Source organism: Cyclopterus lumpus, chromosome 19 (genome assembly GCF_009769545.1).
Source record: "Cyclopterus lumpus isolate fCycLum1 chromosome 19, fCycLum1.pri, whole genome shotgun sequence".
Lineage (NCBI taxonomy): Eukaryota > Metazoa > Chordata > Actinopteri > Perciformes > Cyclopteridae > Cyclopterus > Cyclopterus lumpus.
In genome coordinates this window covers 19,374,302-19,394,301 of record NC_046984.1, presented here as the reverse complement: position 1 = coordinate 19,394,301, position 20,000 = coordinate 19,374,302, and the positions used below count along the sequence as shown (strand labels likewise).

The window sequence follows — 20,000 nt, the reverse complement described above, 5'->3', positions numbered from 1 at the left end:
TACACACAGACACACACAAACACACACACACACATACACACACACACACACGCATACACACAAACACACACATACACACACATACACATGAAATAGACCATAACACCACAATTAAATAAAGTAATACATATGATGAAATAATAAAGTAAAAATGTAATAAAGTAATAATGTAAGACAATAAAAAAGTAATACAAAATAGTGTAATAAAGTAACTATGTAATAATACATGTAATAAAGTAATACATTTAATAAAGTAAAGTAATACATGTTATAAAGTAATCCATGTAATAAAGTAATAAAACTAATAAATAATATAACTAATAACGTTTATTTTTCAATTCAGTTTATTTTGTAAAGCCCAACATCACAAATCACATACTCCCCTCAGAGCTGCAGCATTCTGGATCAACTGGAGGGATTTAAGAGACTTATTAGAGCAGCCTGATAATAAGGAGTTGCAGTAATCTAGTCTGGAAGTAACAAACGCGTGAACCAGCTTTTCTGCATCTTTTTGGGACAAGATGTGATTTTTGAAATGTTACGTAGATGAAAAAATGCAATCCTTGAGATTTGCTTAACGTGGAGTTAAAGGACAAGTCTGGGTCAAAGATAACTAGAGATTCTTTACAGTGGTGTTGGATGCCAGGGAAATGCCATCTACAGAAACCACATCACCAGATAATTGATCTCTGAGGTGTTCAGGGCCAGTAAAATAACTTCAGTTTTGTCTGAGTTTAACATCAGGAAGTTGCAGGTCATCCATGTTTTTATGTCTTTAAGACATTCTTGAATTTTAGCGAGCTGGTTGGTCTCCTCTGGTTTGATCCATAGATATAATTGAGTATCGTCTGCATAGCAATGAAAGTTTATGGAGTGTTTCCTGATAATGTTGAGTCCTTTATCAGCACTAAGGTCTAACAAGACCAGTGCAGAGATGAGTTCTTTATCAGCACTACGGTCTAACAAGACCAGTACAGAGATTAGTCCTGTATCAGTACTAAGGTATAACAAGACCAGCAGTACATAGACAAGTCCTTTATCAGTACTAAGGTCTAACAAGACCAGTACAGAGATGAGTCCTTTATCAGCACTAAGGTCTAACAAGACCAGTACAGAGATGAGTCCTTTATCAGCACTAAGGTCTAACAAGACCAGTACAGAGATTAGTCCTTTATCAGCACTAAGGTCTAACAAGACCAGTACAGAGATTAGTCCTTTATCAGCACTAAGGTCTAACAAGACCAGTACGGAGATGAGTCCTGTATCATATGGTCTGTCGATGATCTAATAAAGTAATACATGAAATACAAGTACTAAAGTAATACATGTAAGGTTCTGAATGCAGTACTTGTCATGATGTGCTCACCTCCTCTCTCCTCCTGCAGGAGGTGCTGCTGAAGAGGGCAGCTGACCTGGTGGAGGCCCTCTATGGGATGCCTCACAACAATCAGGTAGGTTTGATCCTGCTCACCTGTCCACTTGTCCACCTTTTCTCTTGTCCACTTGTCCACCTGTCCTCTTGTCCACCTGTCCACTTGTCCAGCTGTGCTCTTGTCCACCTGTCCACCTTTTTTCTCGTCCACGTGTCCACCTTTTCTCTTGTCCACCTGTCCGCTTGTCCACCTATCCTCCTGTCCACCTTTCCACCTGTCCACCTGTCCCCTTGCCTACCTATCCTCATGTTCACCTGTCCTCTTCTCCAACTGTCCTCTTGTCTACCTATCCTCTTGTCCACCTGTCCACATGTCCCCTTGTCTACCTATCCTCATGTTCACCTGTCCTCTTCTCTAACTGTCCTCTTGTCTACCTATCATCTTGTCCACCTTTCCACCTATCCTCTTGTCCACCTTTCCACCTATCCTCTTGTCCACCTATCTTCTTGTCCACCTTTCCACCTGTCCACCTTTTCTCTTGTCCACTTGTCCACGTGTCCACCTTTTCTCTTATCCACCTGTCCTCTTGTCCTCTTGTCTACCTATCCTCATGTTCACCTGTCCTCTTGTCCAACTGTGCTCTTGTCTACCTATCCTCTTGTCCACCTGTCCTTGTGTCTACCAATCATCATGTTCACCTTTCCTCTTGTCCACATGTCCTCATGTCCACCTGTCCTCTTGTCCACCTGTTCTCTTGTCTACCTGTCCTCTTGTCCACCGTTCCGCATTTCCTCATGTCTACCTATCCTCTTGTCCACCTGTCCTCGTGTCTACCAATCATCATGTTCACCTTTCCTCTTGTCCACATGTCCTCATGTCCACCTGTCCTCTTGTCCACCTGTTCTCTTGTTCAGCTGTCCTCTTGTCCACCTGTCCTCTTGTCCACATTTACACTTGTCCACATTTTCACATGTCCTCTTGTCTACCTGTCCTCCTGTCCACCTTTCCACCTGTCCACCTGTCCCCTTGCCTACCTATCCTCATGTTCACCTGTCCTCTTCTCCAACTGTCCTCTTGTCTACCTATCCTCTTGTCCACCTTTCCACCTGTCCACATGTCCTCTTTCCTACCTATCCTCATGTTCACCTGTCCTCTTCTCTAACTGTCCTCTTGTCTACCTATCATCTTGTCCACCTTTCCACCTATCCTCTTGTCCACCTATCTTCTTGTCCACCTTTCCACCTATCCTCTTGTCCACCTATCTTCTTGTCCACCTTTCCACCTGTCCACCTTTTCTCTTGTCCACGTGTCCACCTTTTCTCTTATCCACCTGTCCTCTTGTCCTCTTGTCCACCTATCTTCTTGTCCACGTTTCCACCTGTCCACCTTTTCTCTTGTCCACTTGTCCACCTTTTCTCTTATCCACCTGTCCTCTTGTCCTCGTGCCTACCAATCATCATGTTCACCTTTCCTCTTGTCCAACTGTGCTCTTGTCTACCTGTCCTCTTGTCCACATGTCCACCTGTCCTCTTGTCCACATTTACACTTGTCCACATTTTCACATGTCCTCTTGTCCACCTTTCCACATTTCCTCATGTCTACCTATCCTCTTGTCCATCTGTTCTCTTGTCCACCTGTCCTCTTGTCCACATGTCCTCATGTCCACCTGTCCTCTTGTCCACATGTCCTCATGTCCACCTGTCCTCTTGTCCACCTGTCCTCTTGTCCACATTTACACCTGTCCACATTTTCACATGTCCTCTTGTCCACCTGTCCTCTTGTCCACATTTACACCTGTCCACATTTTCACATGTCCTTTTGTCCACCTGTCCTCTTGTCCACATTTCCACATGTCCTCTTGTTCACCTGTCTTCTTGTCCTCCTTTCCTCTTGTCCACCTGTCCTCTTGTTCACATGTCCTCTTGTCCACATGTCCTCTTGTTCAGCTGTCCTCTTGGCCACATGTACTCTTGTCCACCTGTCCTCTTGTCCACATGTCCTCTTGTCCACATGTCCTATTGGCCACCTGTCCTCTTGGCCACATGTCCTCATGTTCACCTGTCCTCTTCTCTAACTGTCCTCTTGTCTACCTATCATCTTGTCCACCTTTCCACCTATCCTCTTGTCCACCTATCATCTTGTCCACCTATCTTCTTGTCCACCTTTCCACCTTTTCTCTTGTCCACTTGTCCACGTGTCCACCTTTTCTCTTATCCACCTGTCCTCTTGTCCTCTTGTCTACCTGTCCTCTTGTCCACCTGTTCTCTTGTTCAGCTGTCCTCTTGTCCACCTGTCCTCTTGTCCACATGTCCTCTTGGCCACATGTCCTCTTGTCCACCTGTCCTCTTGTCCACATGTCCTCTTGTCCACATGTCCTATTGTCCACCTCTCCTCTTGGCCACATGTACTCTTGTCCACATGTCCTCTTGTCCACATGTCCTATTGGCCACCTGTCCTCTTGGCCACATGTCCTCATGTTCACCTGTCCTCTTCTCTAACTGTCCTCTTGTCTACCTATCATCTTGTCCACCTTTCCACCTATCCTCTTGTCCACCTATCATCTTGTCCACCTATCTTCTTGTCCACCTTTCCACCTGTCCACCTTTTCTCTTGTCCACTTGTCCACGTGTCCACCTTTTCTCTTATCCACCTGTCCTCTTGTCCTCTTGTCTACCTATCCTCATGTTCACCTGTCCTCTTGTCCACATGTCCTCATGTCCACCTGTCCTCTTGTCCACCTGTTCTCTTGTTCAGCTGTCCTCTTGTCCACCTGTCCTCTTGTCCACCTGTCCTCTTGTCCACATGTCCTCTTGGCCACATGTCCTCTTGTCCACCTGTCCTCTTGTCCACATGTCCTATTGTCCACCTCTCCTATTGTCCACATGTCCTCTTGTCCACATGTCCTCTTGTCCACATGTCCTCTTGTCCACCTGTCCTCATCCTAACTCCTATCCCTGACTTAACAAACTGAAAGAGTTTCTGTACATTTTGTTGCAGCTTTATGACTCAGAACCTGAAACACGCAAACACTTAATATTCACTCTGTCCTTCTCCACGCTCTCCGACACGCTTCTCAACACACAGCTAATGGCACCGACCCACGCACACACAGAAACACACACACTCAGGTCTATGTAAGTGAAAAAATAACCTTGAACAGGTTGTAAACTAATGTAAATCCAACTGTAGTAATAATAATAACAACATCAGCGATTGTGTGTGTGCGTTTTTGCGTGCGGTCTTTGTGTTTGTGAGAACATAAATCAAACGTGTGTTTGAAATGTGAGAAGTGAGAATATAACAATGTGCCTTCCTGTTCATTTCAGCTTGTTCAAGGCTGCTTTTATTGTGAAACACTGAAACAATAAGCTGTTCTTCCTGCTGTCTTCTTCTTCATCTGTTCTTTAGTTACATTTACATCTGTTGTTCAGAGGATCTTTGTCTCTCTGAACAGAGTTTAGTTAGAACATCTACTAAACTACAGAACATCTGTTGTTCAGAGGATCTTCGCGCATGTGTAAATATGAGTATAAATACCACATAATACTAGCAATGAATTTATTACAAGACACCAGCAGAGTGAACACATGGGCCTCAGTAAACGGGAACTGTTGTATTGCGCTAGACCTCATTTGGACAATCAGTCTTCTCTGTTCAAGGAGCAAAAGCCAACAGATTGAAAATGGAACACCATTGTAATGTTTTTAATAGAGGTATTAAATCATGGTTAAAAGACAAACAACATTGTTCTCACACCTAACACCTCTGTAAACACACACTTTGTGTGTGTATCTGTGTATGTATTTATTGATGCATTTTCTTATTTTCTCTTCTCCTCTGGACAGGTGTTGTAAATTAGCATTTCGCTGCAAGCCCTTAACACAGTGCATCTAGTTATTGTGCACATTCTAAGGCCGTGATGTCCATATCAAATACAGTCAAGTCTGTTTGACTTCACTTGTTAAAAAGGAAACTGTCTCAAACTGCTTTATTAAGTAGTATTTGTATACTTGTATTATTATAAGTAGTTATTGTTCTGCAGGAGATCATCCTGTTAAGTAAAATTTGCATACTCGAAGTACTTGTTGTATACTTGTATACTTGTATCGTTGCAGGAGATCATCTTGAAGCGAGCCGCTGACATCGCTGAAGCACTCTACAGCGTTCCCAGGAACCACAACCAGATCCCGTCGCTAGGCAACAGCGCATCCCACGGCATGATGGGAGTCAACTCTTTCAGCGGACAACTGTCCGTCAACGTGTCAGACAGTACACAAGGTACTTGTACCAGTACGAGCAGTACCAGTACTATCAGTTGTAGGCTGTAGTATATTTAAACCTGTAATAGTACCAGTAGATCATTACAGTAATGATGTCGTCCTCTCACAGTCGGCTACAGTCGGAACACCAGCAGTGTCTCGCCACGGGGATACGTCCCAAGCTCTACCCCCCAACAGAGTAACTATGGCAACACCGTCAGCAACAGCATGAACGGCTACGGCAACAACAGCAATTTAGGAGTAGCAACTTCCCCCGGCTTCCTCAACGGGGCGACCGGCAACTCCCCCTACGGCAGTAAGTACCAAGGTAATACTACCAGAACTACTATAGTGATCAGGCATACCAAGGTAATACTACCAGTACTAGTTCAGGGATACCAGGGTAATACTACTAGTACTACTATAGTGTTCAGGGATACTAAGATAAATACTAACAGTACTACTATAATATTCAGGGATAACACAGTGGCAAGGTTTGTGATCTGGATCCTGATCTGGTCCCGGATCTGGTTTGTGATCTGGTTTCTAAACTTGTTCCCGATTTGGTTGGTGATCTGGCTCCTGATCTGATTTGTGACCTGGTTTGTGATCTAGTTCCTGGTGTGGTTTGTGATCTAGTTCCTGGTGTGGTTTGTGATCTAGTTCCTGATCTGGTTTCTGTCATTTCCCAGTGGTCCCCTCCAGTCCCACCATGGTGTCCAGCTGTAACTCCTCTCATGGGGTCTTCTCCTTCTCGGCTGCTGTCAAACAGAAGAGCGCCTTCGCTCCCGTTGTCCGACCTCCGGCTTCACCTCCTCCTGCCAACTGCTCCGGGAACAACTCCAACGGGCTGCAAGGTGAACCTGCACTTCCTCCTCGCACAGGGTTAGAGGCTCTTAACGTTCCGGTGTTCCGTGGGTGGAACACCACCTGTGCGCTGGAGATCGTACCGTTCATCGTCCATCTATTTATAGTTAGGTACTAGTGTCGTATGTTTCTGGAAACCTACGATTCTTGTGATTCTAACTATCCACTCCATTTCTAGATCGGACCACCACAGCAGCTACAGTCAACGTTTTTGTCAGACAACAACAAACAAACAAATGTTTGTAAAAATCAAGGAGACTCACCGATGAAGCTTCGTTTTGAGCCACAGGTCATCACATTCCAATAAAAACGGTCTTGTTACGTCGACATCCTACTTTTTAGGACTCTAGGAAGCACAAGTAGCCCCGCATTTAGTGAACACAGCTCTCTAGTGGGGCGATATGGTACTACAAGCTCCTTAAGATATGATGGTGCATCACCAATCAAGGCTTTGTAGGTGAGGAGAAGAATTTTAAATGTGATTCTTGATTTTACAGGGAGCCAGTGCAGAGCAGCTAATACAGGAGTCATGTGATCTCTTTTCTTAGTTTTTGTGAGTACACGAGCTGCAGCATTCTGGATCAACTGGAGGGATTTAAGAGAGTTATTAGAGCAGCCTGATAATAAGGAGTTGCAGTAATCTAGTCTGGAAGTAACAAACGTGAACCAGCTTTTCTGCATCTTTTTGGGACAAGATGTGTCTGATTTTTGAAATGTTACGTAGATGAAAAAATGCAATCCTTGAGATTTGCTTAACGTGGGAGTTAAAGGACAAGTCTGGGTCAAAGATAACTAGAGATTCTTTACAGTGGTGTTGGATGCCAGGGCAATGCCATCTACAGAAACCACATCACCAGATAATTGATCTCTGAGGTGTTCAGGGCCCAGTAAAATAACTTCAGTTTTGTCTGAGTTTAACATCAGGAAGTTGCAGTTCATCCATGTTTTTATGTCTTTAAGACATTCTTGAATTTTAGCGAGCTGGTTGGTCTCCTCTGGTTTGATCGATAGATATAATTAAGTATCATCTGCATAGCAATGAAAGTTTATGCAGTGTTTCCTGATAATATTGCCCAAAGGAAGCATATATAAGGTAAATAAAATTGGTCCAAGCACAGAACCTTGTGGAACTCCGTGATTAACGTTGGTGGTCATTGAGGCTTCATCGTTTACAAATACAAATTGAGATCGATCTGATAAATAGGATTTAAACCAACTTAGTGCGGTACCTGAAATGCCAATCGACTGATCCAGTCTCTGTAATAGGATGTCATGATCAATGTCAACACAGACATGTAGACATCAGAACTGTGTCATACAGACATGTAGACTACAGAACCGTGTCAGACAGACATGTTGACTAAAGGCCCGTGTCACACAGACATGTAGACTACAGTTCAGTTCCATGTTTCAAACACTCTGCACTGGAAATTCACTTTGTTCTGGTTAATAGATGTATAATGAAATATAAAGAATATGTTCTGTATTTAATTTTACAGGTTTATTAAAGCAGACTGAATGATCCATAAATTGATAACATTCAAACAAAAACAGTCTTGTTACGTTGGCAAAGGTCCAGACGATCCAATCCAGTAAAAGATTGTAAAAACAAATGATTACATCCATAAATATCCACGGACTGCTGTTGCATTATTTCAAATCAGCCGGAAAATATGCATAATTGCTTATGCTTGTTCGATCATAACTCCCGTTCTTCTGGGAAAACTTCCTACCAAAATGTCTGCTGCACTCTGACCTTTCGATTGACAGCTCACTTGACCCAATAGAAGCAGCATGTCCTCTTCACAGCCTACAATAGCCAACGAGAGTGCGCGTTGATGGAAAGTGCCTCCCCCTCTTCTTTTGTGTATAGACCGAGCCCACTGCGGCCGATTGTTCGGATGACGGGCGTTTCTTATAGCTAATGAAATGCTTCAGTTACTCTGTGTCATCAATACGGATAGTACGTCTGTATGGTACCTCTTGAAGTTTGCAAGACTATAAGCCTTTTTAGCATCGGTATATAGGTAGATACATCATGGATACTTCAAAAGACCTTTCAAAAGAGACCAAAACCATGAGTTTACTCTAAAGGGTCCAAGTACAGCTTTCAATTGACTTTGGGTTAGCCTTGTATCTGCGTTTTAGGCTCATTTTACAATAACGCTGAGAGGTTTAATACATTAAAGTATTTACAGTAAATAACAGCAGTTCTACTTTGTGTTAATTAATGAATGAGGTTTAAATGATTCATCAGCTCTGCTTTCCTTGAAACAGGGTGAAACACACACACACACACACACACACCTCAGTACCATTAGTATTGCATGGATAGTGACAGGCAAATCCATGTTTTATTCACTACAACCCACAGATACATCCTCTAAACACAGACACACACACACACACACTGAGCAGTCAGTGTGATGACAGTGTTTCTGACAGAGAGGTTTGTTGAGTGTTAAATATTCATGCTGCTCTCCGCCTTCGACGAGGCAGAAAGGCCACAGACTATGTGTATGTGTGTGTTTGCGTGTGCGTGTACATGTATTTTTGTGTGTGTGTGTGTGCGTGTGCGTGAGTGGTGATCCATTTGCAGGCCTTACATCATCCCTTCAGATAAGTAAATATACTTTGAGTGTTATTAATAGTTGTGGCTACAGTCAACTGCACATGGGAAAAGAATAAAGGATCATTTATATACAATACTATAAATTGATGTGTTTGTCCCATCTAGTGTTGCTATGGTGACTGAGTGGACTCCATAATTCACTACCATACAGCGCAATGGGCTTCATCACATCGTCAAATATGTTACACCCCATTTTGATTGGAATTTGGATATTATAAAATACATAGAGGGCTCTTCTTGCCTTTTCTTTTAGTGCATTCACTGCCAGGCTGAAACTCCCTGAGGCTGTAATAGTCCGACCCAGATAGGTGTAACTCATGGTGTGTTCTATGTGGTACTTCCTGTAGTCAGACCCAGATAGGTGTAACTCATGGTGTGTTCTATGAGGTACTTCTTGTAGTCAGACCCAGATAGGTGTAACTCATGGTGTGTTCTATGAGGTACTTCCTGTAGTCAGACCCAGATAGGTGTAACTCATGGTGTGTTCTATGTGGTACTTCCTGTAGTCAGACCCAGATAGGTGTAACTCATGGTGTGTTCTATGTGGTACTTCCTGTAGTCAGACCCAGATAGGTGTAACTCATGGTGTGTTCTATGTGGTACTTCCTGTAGTCAGACCCAGATAAGTGTAACTCATGGTGTGTTCTATGTGGTACTTCCTGTAGTCAGACCCAGATAGGTGTAACTCATGGTGTGTTCTATGTGGTACTTCCTGTAGTCAGACCCAGATAGGTGTAACTCATGGTGTGTTCTATGGTGGTACTTCCTGTAGTCAGACCCAGATAGTTGTAACTCATGGTGTGTTCTATGTGGTACTTCCTGTAGTCAGACCCAGATAGGTGTAACTCATGGTGTGTTCTATGAGGTACTTCTTGTAGTCAGACCCAGATAGGTGTAACTCATGGTGTGTTCTATGGTGGTACTTCCTGTAGTCAGACCCAGATAGGTGTAACTCATGGTGTGTTCTATGTGGTACTTCCTGTAGTCAGACCCAGATAGGTGTAACTCATGGTGTGTTCTATGGTGGTACTTCCTGTAGTCAGACCCAGATAGGTGTAACTCATGGTGTGTTCTATGTGGTACTTCCTGTAGTCAGACCCAGATAGGTGTAACTCATGGTGTGTTCTATGAGGTACTTCTTGTAGTCAGACCCAGATAGGTGTAACTCATGGTGTGTTCTATGGTGGTACTTCCTGTAGTCAGACCCAGATAGGTGTAACTCATGGTGTGTTCTATGTGGTACTTCCTGTAGTCAGACCCAGATAGGTGTAACTCATGGTGTGTTCTATGTGGTACTTCCTGTAGTCAGACCCAGATAGGTGTAACTCATGGTGTGTTCTATGTGGTACTTCCTGTAGTCAGACCCAGATAAGTGTAACTCATGGTGTGTTCTATGTGGTACTTCCTGTAGTCAGACCCAGATAAGTGTAACTCATGGTGTGTTCTATGTGGTACTTCCTGTAGTCAGACCCAGATAGGTGTATCTCATGGTGTGTTCTATGTGGTACTTCCTGTAGTCAGACCCAGATAAGTGTAACTCATGGTGTGTTCTATGTGGTACTTCCTGTAGTCAGACCCAGATAGGTGTAACTCATGGTGTGTTCTATGTGGTACTTCCTGTAGTCAGACCCAGATAGGTGTATCTCATGGTGTGTTCTATGGTGGTACTTCCTGGAGTATGTTGTGGGCCTTTTTTGGAAGATCATGATGTTTGTCTTCTTTAGAGAGCTAGAGAGCTATGAATTGCAAAAATTTGACTCCTTGATCAGATAGCTATTTTCACCAAGCCTGACAAGCGTGCCACATGTGGTTAGTTTTAAAAATGTCTACGTGCCCACACCCTCCATAAGGTTGCTAAGGGTCTCCTTTTCAACAGCTTCATGGCCTGCATTCTGTCTCTCTCTCTCTGTCTCTGTCTGTCTCTGTCTCTCTGTCTGTCTCTCTCTCTCTCTCTCGGTGCATGCTGGGAGTTTGCGTGAGTGAGTTGCTGAGTGAGCGGATCTTTTGAATTGTTTGTTTCCCTTAGTTATGTATATTAATTTAACGTGGTTTATCGGTTAGGTTTCACCGTAGTTTGGGTTGTTGGTTGTGTATTTTTGGGGTAGTTTGGGTTTTTTTTTTGGGGTGTTTGTTTCCTCCTGTCGGGTCGGCGTGAGACGCCATGGTGAATGGAGACACGTTGTCCCACCTCACGAGGAAGAACGGCATTAAGATCGCCGCCGACTTCTCGAGCAGCGTGGAGGACATCGGGATGGCTGTGGGGGCGAGGGTCGGGCACGGCAGCATTAAGTCGGCCGCGCGCATGAACGGCGCCGTGGTCATCTTCCTGGACCAGGTGGAGAAGGTGAACCGTGTGGTGGAGGCGGGCCTCACGGTGAACGATTTGTTTGTCCAGGTGTTTCCGTTAGTGCAACCGGCTACTAGAGTCCTTGTGTCTAATGTCCCTCCGTTCATCACCGACGAGTCCCTCAGCAGAGAGCTCTCCAGACACGAGAAGGTGGTTTCCCCGATCAGGAAGATCTGGTCTGGGTGTAAGTCTCAGTGAAGCACGTAGTGTCCCACCGCAGACACGTTAAGGTAGATGATTTTGAATGCGTGATTTATGCGACATCGTCGGTGATGAAGTGTTTCAGTTGTGGTAAGCTGGGGCACACCGCTCTGCCTGCCGCTCCGCACACCGCTCTGCCTGCCAAAATGGCCATTTATAATGTCCACCTGTAAAACCCAAGTGGAAAACAGAGAGGGGCAGGAGAACAGGGAGGGGCAGGAGAACAGGGAGGGGCAGGAGGCCAGGGAGGGGCAGGAGGCCAGGGAGGGGCAGGAGAACAGGGAGGGGCAGGAGAACAGGGAGGACCAGGAGAACAGGGAGGGGCCCGGAGAACAGGGAGGGGCAGGAGGCCAGGGAGGGGCAGGAGGCCAGGGAGGGGCAGGAGAACAGGGAGGGGCAGGAGGCCAGGGAGGGGCAGGAGAACAGGGAGGACCAGGAGAACAGGGAGGGGCAGGAGGCCAGGGCAGTGTGGCTATAACATCAGGGCCAGACTTTTTATAAGCACATTGGAGACTTGGACACTTTTAAACAACGTTGGTGTTTTAATAATAGTGTTTGTTCTGTTGTCGAAGAGGAGTTAGTGTTTGCACAGTTTTTATCAGATGATTTACCTGTGATTTTTAAAATTATGAATATGTAAATAAAGTGTTTTTCAAAAATCAAATCAAATCTCTCTCTCTCTGTCTCTCTCTCTCTCTGTCTCTCTCTGTCTCTCTCTCTCTATTTCTCTCTCTCACACTCTCTCTGTCTGTCTCTCTCTGTCTCTCTCTCTCTCTCTCTCTCTCACTCTCTCTCTGTCTCTGTCTCTGTCTCTCCCTCTCTCTGTCTCTGTCTCTCTCTCTCTTTCTCTGTCTTTCTGTCTGTACTTCCTCAGTAAAAGTACTAATAAGTCCTATTTACTGTCTCTGTCTCTGCAGCAATGTCCGGCCTCGTCGTCCCTCCGATGTAAAGCGTCCTCCTCTTGGTTCTCTTGAGTCTCCTCCCCCTCAGCCACTAGCACCAATCACCTCAAAGGAGGCGTACCAGTCAGGACGGAGTATTGATCCTGAAAAAGAAAGTGTTGTCTCTGATTGGACATTTCTGATGTTGCACTGTGTTTAAGTACAAACTGTGAGGTCACAACTTTGACTTCACAGCAGTTGATTGGTCACCCGCTGAAGAGGTGAACAAGCGAGGAACCTGAATGTCCCCGAGGAGGACGGACGGGCAGCATCCTGGTCATAAACCCTCCTCCACATGTGGCTGAAGGAGGACACTTCCTCTTTAGGCAGGACGGAAGGAAACAGAAGGTAGAAGGATACATCCAGTTAGGTTTCCTACTGAGGAAGCTAGGCAGGAGGAAGCTCACTAGTTCTGTAGCAAGGAGAGAGAACAGATTGAATAAAGAGGAGCACAAACCGCAGACCAAAGTACACATGCTATTTGATAGTAACAAAACAAATTCTTATTTCTTTTTCACAACTTTTCATGGGTTTGCTTTAAAATAACAACTGAATGGAAACTTTAGTGTGGAGGCAGGGAGGATGGAGGAAGCAAGATGAGGGAGGTTTTCATGGAGGGAACGAGGGGTCAGAAGGCTTCTTACGTAGGGTTTAGGATGAAGGAAAGGAAACATGGTAGCTGAGCTTGGTCCTAATTGGATCAAATCCATCCAACAAAACCCTCCTGTTGGTTTACCTCTGCTGCTGTTGGCCAATCAGAGTCCAGTATTGTGACCGGACAGGAAGAATTGAAGAGAGATGTAGAAGCTGAAGACTTTGGTGGTTTTAATAGTTTCAGTGGACAAAGAGCTCAGTGAACTAACTTATCTTTGTCCCCTCACTAGCCCCTCCTCTTCTCCCTTTAGCCCCGCCGCCGTCTGTATGTTTTGTTTATTTATTTGTCACTGTAAAAACAAGTTCTGCATCCTGATAGGCTACTGTCACATTCTGTCTTCTTGTTCAGTTTTGTCTTTTTTATTCTAGCTCCTCCTCCTTCTAAAAATCACCTCCCCGAGCACTTAAACCCCGCCTGCATCTCAAAGAACCCGCCCCCTTGTTTCTGTGTGGGTTTTGTGATTTTTGCCAAAGTTGTAGCCGGCTGAATATTTATACTCACTGTCGCTGTGGTTGATACCCCCCCCCCCCCCCTCCCACTGTTACTGATAACTGATAACTCTTTTTGTAACATACAAATTATAAATAGTGTATTTATATCTCAGATTGTTTTTGTATAAATGTATGTTGAGTTATGCCGTCTTCATTGGGTTTTAAACGTGTGTGTGTGTGTGTGTCTGTGTGTGTGTGTGTGCGTGTGTGTGTATGTGTGTGTGTGGTGCCACACTGAAAACTTTGTTTTGTATTTATTTATTTTTTAACGTTAATGTTACATTTATTACCTGTCAAACTAAGCTGATCCAGTCGGCTCCACTCGTTTTTAATGTGAACTTGTTTTAATGGCTGTAATGAAACCAATAAATTCAGCAAGTCGCTCTGAAAACTCTGTTGCTTCTTTCACTCAGACCTTCATATCCCTAATATAACATAACATCCATCCAAGGGTTGACTTTAGGAAGTTAAGATCTCTGAATATCTGAATATTATATATATATATATATATATATATATACATATATATATATACATATATATATATATATATATATATATACATACATACATTGGTTACTTGAGGTTACAGTTACTTAACATTACCTCAGTACTTAACGATACATTGGTAACTTCACTTCAGATCGGTAACTTAACGTTACATCAGTAACTTAATGTTACATAGTATTTTTTACGTCACAACGGTAATGTAATACTATATAATATGGTTACTTTACGTTACATCGGTAACTTAACGTTACATTGGTAACTTAAGGATGAATTGGTAACTTAACGTTACATCGGTAACTTAACGTTACATCGGTAACTTAAGGATGAATTGGTTACTTTACGTTACATCGGTAATTTAACGTTACATTTGTACCTTAAGGATGAATTGGTTACTTTACGTTACATCGGTAACTTAAGGATGAATTGGTTACTTTACGTTACATCGGTAATTTAATGTTACATTTGTAACTTAAGGATGAATTGGTTACTTTACTTTACATCGGTAACTTAACATTTCATTGGTAACTTAACGTTACATCGGTAACTTAACGTTACATTGGTAACTTAAGGATGAATTTGTTACTTTACGTTACATCGGTAACTTAACGTTACATCGGTAACTTAACGTTACATCGGTATTTTAACGTTACATTGGTAACTTAAGGATGAATTGGTTACTTTACGTTACATCGGTAATTTAACGTTACATCGGTAACTTAAGGATGAATTGATTACTTTACGTTACATCGGTAACTTAAGGATGAATTGGTTACTTTACGTTACATCGGTAACCTAAGGATGAATTGGTTACTTTACGTTACATCGGTACCTTAACGTTACATTGGTAACTTAAGAATGAATTGGTTACTTTACGTTACATCGGTAACTTAACGTTACATTGGTAACTTAAGGATGAATTGGTTACTTTACGTTACATCGGTAACTTAAGGATGAATTGGTTACTTTACGTTACATTGGTAACTTAAGGATGAATTGGTTACTTTACGTTACATCGGTAACTTAAGGATGAATTGGTTACTTTACGTTACATTGGTAACTTAACATTACATCGGTAACATAAGGATGAATTGGTTACTTTACGTTACATTGGTAACTTAACGTTACATTGGTAACTTAAGGATGAATTGGTTACTTTACGTTACATCGGTAACTTAAGGATGAATTGGTTACTTTACGTTACATTGGTAACTTAAGGATGAATTGGTTACTTTACGTTACATCGGTAATTTAACGTTACATTGGTAACTTAAGGATGAATTGGTTACTTTACGTTACATTGGTAACTTAAGGATGAATTGGTTACTTTACGTAACATCGGAAATTTAACGTTACATTGGTAACTTAAGGATGAATTGGTTACTTTACGTTACATCGGTAACTTAAGGATGAATTGGTTACTTTACGTTACATCGGTAATTTAACGTTACATTGGTAACTTAAGGATGAATTGGTTACTTTACGTTAGATTGGTAATTTAAGGATGAATTGGTTACTTTACGTTACATCGGTAACTTAACGTTACATTGGTAACTTAAGGATGAATTGGTTACTTTAGGTTACATCGGTAACTTAACGTTACATTGGTAACTTAAGGATGAATTGGTTACTTCACGTTACATCGGAAATTTAACGTTACATTAGTAACTTAAGGATGAATTGGTTACTTTACGTTACATTGGTAACTTAAGGATGAATTGGTTACTTTACGTTACATCGGTAATTTAACGTTACATTGGTAACTTAAGGATGAATTGGTTACTTTACGTTACATTGATAACTTAAGGATGAATTGGTTACTTTACGTTACATTGGTAACTTAACGTTACATCGGTAACTTAACGTTACATTGGTAACTTAAGGATGAATTGGTTACTTTACGTTACATCGGTAACTTAACGTTACATCGGTAACTTAACGTTACATTGGTAACTTAAGGATGAATTGGTTACTTTACGTTACATCGGTAATTTAACGTTACATTGGTAACTTAAGGATGAATTGGTAACTTAACGTTACATTGGTAACTTAAGGATGAATTAGTTACTTTACGTTACATTGGTAACTTAAGGATGAATTGGTTACTTTACTTACATCGGTAACTTAACGTTACATTGGTAACTTAAGGATGAATTGGTTACTTTACTTACATCGGTAACTTAACGTTACATTGGTAACTTAAGGATGAATTGGTTACTTCACGTTACATCGGAAATTTAACGTTACATTAGTAACTTAAGGATGAATTGGTTATTTTACGTTACATTGGTAACTTAAGGATGAATTGGTTACTTTACGTTACATCGGTAATTTAACGTTACATTGGTAACTTAAGGATGAATTGGTTACTTTACGTTACATTGATAACTTAAGGATGAATTGGTTACTTTACGTTACATCGGTAACTTAACGTTACATCGGTAACTTAACGTTACATCGGTAACTTAACGTTACATTGGTAACTTAAGGATGAATTGGTTACTTTACGTTACATCGGTAACTTAACGTTACATCGGTAATTTAACGTTACATTGGTAACTTAAGGATGAATTGGTTACTTTACGTTACATCGGTAATTTAACGTTACATTGGTAACTTAAGGATGAATTGGTAACTTAACGTTACATCGGTAACTTAAGGATGAATTGGTTACTTTACGTTACATCGGTAATTTAACGTTACATTGGTAACTTAAGGATGAATTAGTTACTTTACGTTACATTGGTAACTTAAGGATGAATTGGTTACTTTACTTACATCGGTAACTTAACGTTACATTGGTAACTTAAGGATGAATTGGTTACTTTACTTACATCGGTAACTTAACGTTACATTGGTAACTTAAGGATGAATTGGTTACTTCACGTTACATCGGAAATTTAACGTTACATTAGTAACTTAAGGATGAATTGGTTATTTTACGTTACATTGGTAACTTAAGGATGAATTGGTTACTTTACGTTACATCGGTAATTTAACGTTACATTGGTAACTTAAGGATGAATTGGTTACTTTACGTTACATTGATAACTTAAGGATGAATTGGTTACTTTACGTTACATCGGTAACTTAACGTTACATCGGTAACTTAACGTTACATTGGTAACTTAAGGATGAATTGGTTACTTTACGTTACATCGGTAACTTAACGTTACATCGGTAACTTAACGTTACATTGGTAACTTAAGGATGAATTGGTTACTTTACGTTACATCGGTAATTTAACGTTACATTGGTAACTTAAGGATGAATTGGTAACTTAACGTTACATCGGTAACTTAAGGATGAATTGGTTACTTTACGTTACATCGGTAACTTAACGTTACATCGGTAACTTAAGGATGAATTGGTTACTTTACGTTACATTGGTAACTTAAGGATGAATTGGTTACTTTACGTTACATCGGTAATTTAACGTTACATCGGTAACTTAAGGATGAATTGATTACTTTACGTTACATCGATAACTTAAGGATGAATTGGTTACTTTACGTTACATCGGTAACCTAAGGATGAATTGGTTACTTTACGTTACATCGGTACCTTAACGTTACATTGGTAACTTAAGAATGAATTGGTTACTTTACGTTACATCTGTAACTTAACGTTACATTGGTAACTTAAGGATGAATTGGTTACTTTACGTTACATCGGTAACTTAAGGATGAATTGGTTACTTTACGTTACATTGGTAACTTAAGGATGAATTGGTTACTTTACGTTACATCGGTAACTTAAGGATGAATTGGTTACTTTACGTTACATTGGTAACTTAACGTTACATCGGTAACATAAGGATGAATTGGTTACTTTACGTTACATTGGTAACTTAACGTTACATCGGTAACTTAAGGATGAATTGATTACTTTACGTTACATCGATAACTTAAGGATGAATTGGTTACTTTACGTTACATCGGTAACCTAAGGATGAATTGGTTACTTTACGTTACATCGGTACCTTAACGTTACATTGGTAACTTAAGAATGAATTGGTTACTTTACGTTACATCTGTAACTTAACGTTACATTGGTAACTTAAGGATGAATTGGTAACTTAAGGATGAATTGGTTACTTTACGTTACATCGGTAACTTAAGGATGAATTGGTTACTTTACGTTACATTGGTAACTTAAGGATGAATTGGTTACTTTACGTTACATCGGTAACTTAAGGATGAATTGGTTACTTTACGTTACATCGGTAACTTAACGTTACATCGGTAACATAAGGATGAATTGGTTACTTTACGTTACATTGGTAACTTAAGGATGAATTGGTTACTTTACGTTACATCGGTAACTTAAGGATGAATTGGTTACTTTACGTTACATTGGTAACTTAAGGATGAATTGGTTACTTAACGTTACATCGGTAACTTAACGTTACATTGGTAACTTAAGGATGAATTGGTTACTTTACGTTACATCGGTAATTTAACGTTACATTGGTAACTTAAGGATGAATTGGTTACTTTACGTTACATCGGTAATTTAACGTTACATTGGTAACTTAAGGATGAATTGGTTACTTTACGTTAGATTGGTAATTTAAGGATGAATTGGTTACTTTACGTTACATCGGTAACTTAACGTTACATTGGTAACTTAAGGATGAATTGGTTACTTCACGTTACATCGGTAACTTAACGTTACATTGGTACCTTAAGGATGAATTGGTTACTTTACGTTACATCGGTAATTTAACGTTACATCAGTAACTTAACGTTACATTGGTAACTTAAGGATGAATTGGTTACTTTACGTTACATCGGTAATTTAACGTTACATCGGTAACTTAACGTTACATTGGTAACTTAAGGATGAATTGGTTACTTTACGTTACATCGGTAACTTAACGTTACATCGGTAACTTAACGTTACATTGGTAACTTAAGGATGAATTGGTTACTTTACGTTACATCGGTAATTTAACGTTACATTGGTAACTTAAGGATGAATTGGTAACTTCACGTTACATCGGTAATTTAACGTTACATTTGTAACTTAAGGATGAATTGGTTACTTTACGTTACATCGGTAACTTAAGGATAAATTGGTTACTTTACGTTACATCGGTAATTTAACGATACATTTGTAACTTAAGGATGAATTGGTTACTTTACGTTACATCGGTAATTTAACGATACATTTGTAACTTAAGGATGAATTGGTTACTTTACTTTACATCGTTAACTTAACGTTTCATTGGTAACTTAACGTTACATCGGTAACTTAACGTTACATTGGTAACTTAAGGATGAATTGGTTACTTTACGTTACATCGGTAACTTAACGTTACATCGGTAACTTAACGTTACATTGGTAACTTAAGGATGAATTGGTTACTTTACGTTACATCGGTAACTTAAGGATGAATTGGTTACTTTACGTTACATCGGTAATTTAACGTTACATTGGTAACTTAAGGATGAATTAGTTACTTTACGTTACATTGGTAACTTAAGGATGAATTGGTTACTTTACTTACATCGGTAACTTAACGTTACATTGGTAACTTAAGGATGAATTGGTTACTTTACGTTACATCGGTAACTTAAGGATTAATTGGTAACTTAAGGATGAATTGGTTACTTTACGTTACATCGGTAACTTAAGGATTAATTGGTTACTTTACGTTACATTGGTAACTTAAGGATGAATTGGTTACTTTACGTTACATCGGTAACTTAAGGATGAATTGGT

The 20,000-nt window shown here is 40.8% G+C and overlaps 1 protein-coding gene across 8 annotated transcripts in view; it reads left to right on the top strand.

Moving 5' to 3' along the window:
* The window catches only part of ebf3a (EBF transcription factor 3a), a 72,919-nt gene extending 59,395 nt beyond the window's left edge, over positions 1-13,524 (top strand). For 4 of the 8 annotated variants that reach the window (XM_034558551.1, XM_034558549.1, XM_034558548.1 and 1 more), the window contains 5 exons: positions 1,386-1,451; positions 5,489-5,663; positions 5,763-5,948; positions 6,325-6,489; positions 12,597-13,524. In XM_034558551.1, the coding sequence (XP_034414442.1) occupies positions 1,386-1,451; positions 5,489-5,663; positions 5,763-5,948; positions 6,325-6,489; positions 12,597-12,628 (624 nt within the window). In that variant the 3' untranslated portion in view covers positions 12,629-13,524. The remainder of the gene's footprint in view (positions 1-1,385; positions 1,452-5,488; positions 5,664-5,762; positions 5,949-6,324; positions 6,490-12,596) is intronic. The other 4 variants (XM_034558552.1, XM_034558550.1, XM_034558554.1 and 1 more) reach the window with 2 other exon arrangements.
* Positions 13,525-20,000: the final 6,476 nt, after the last annotated feature.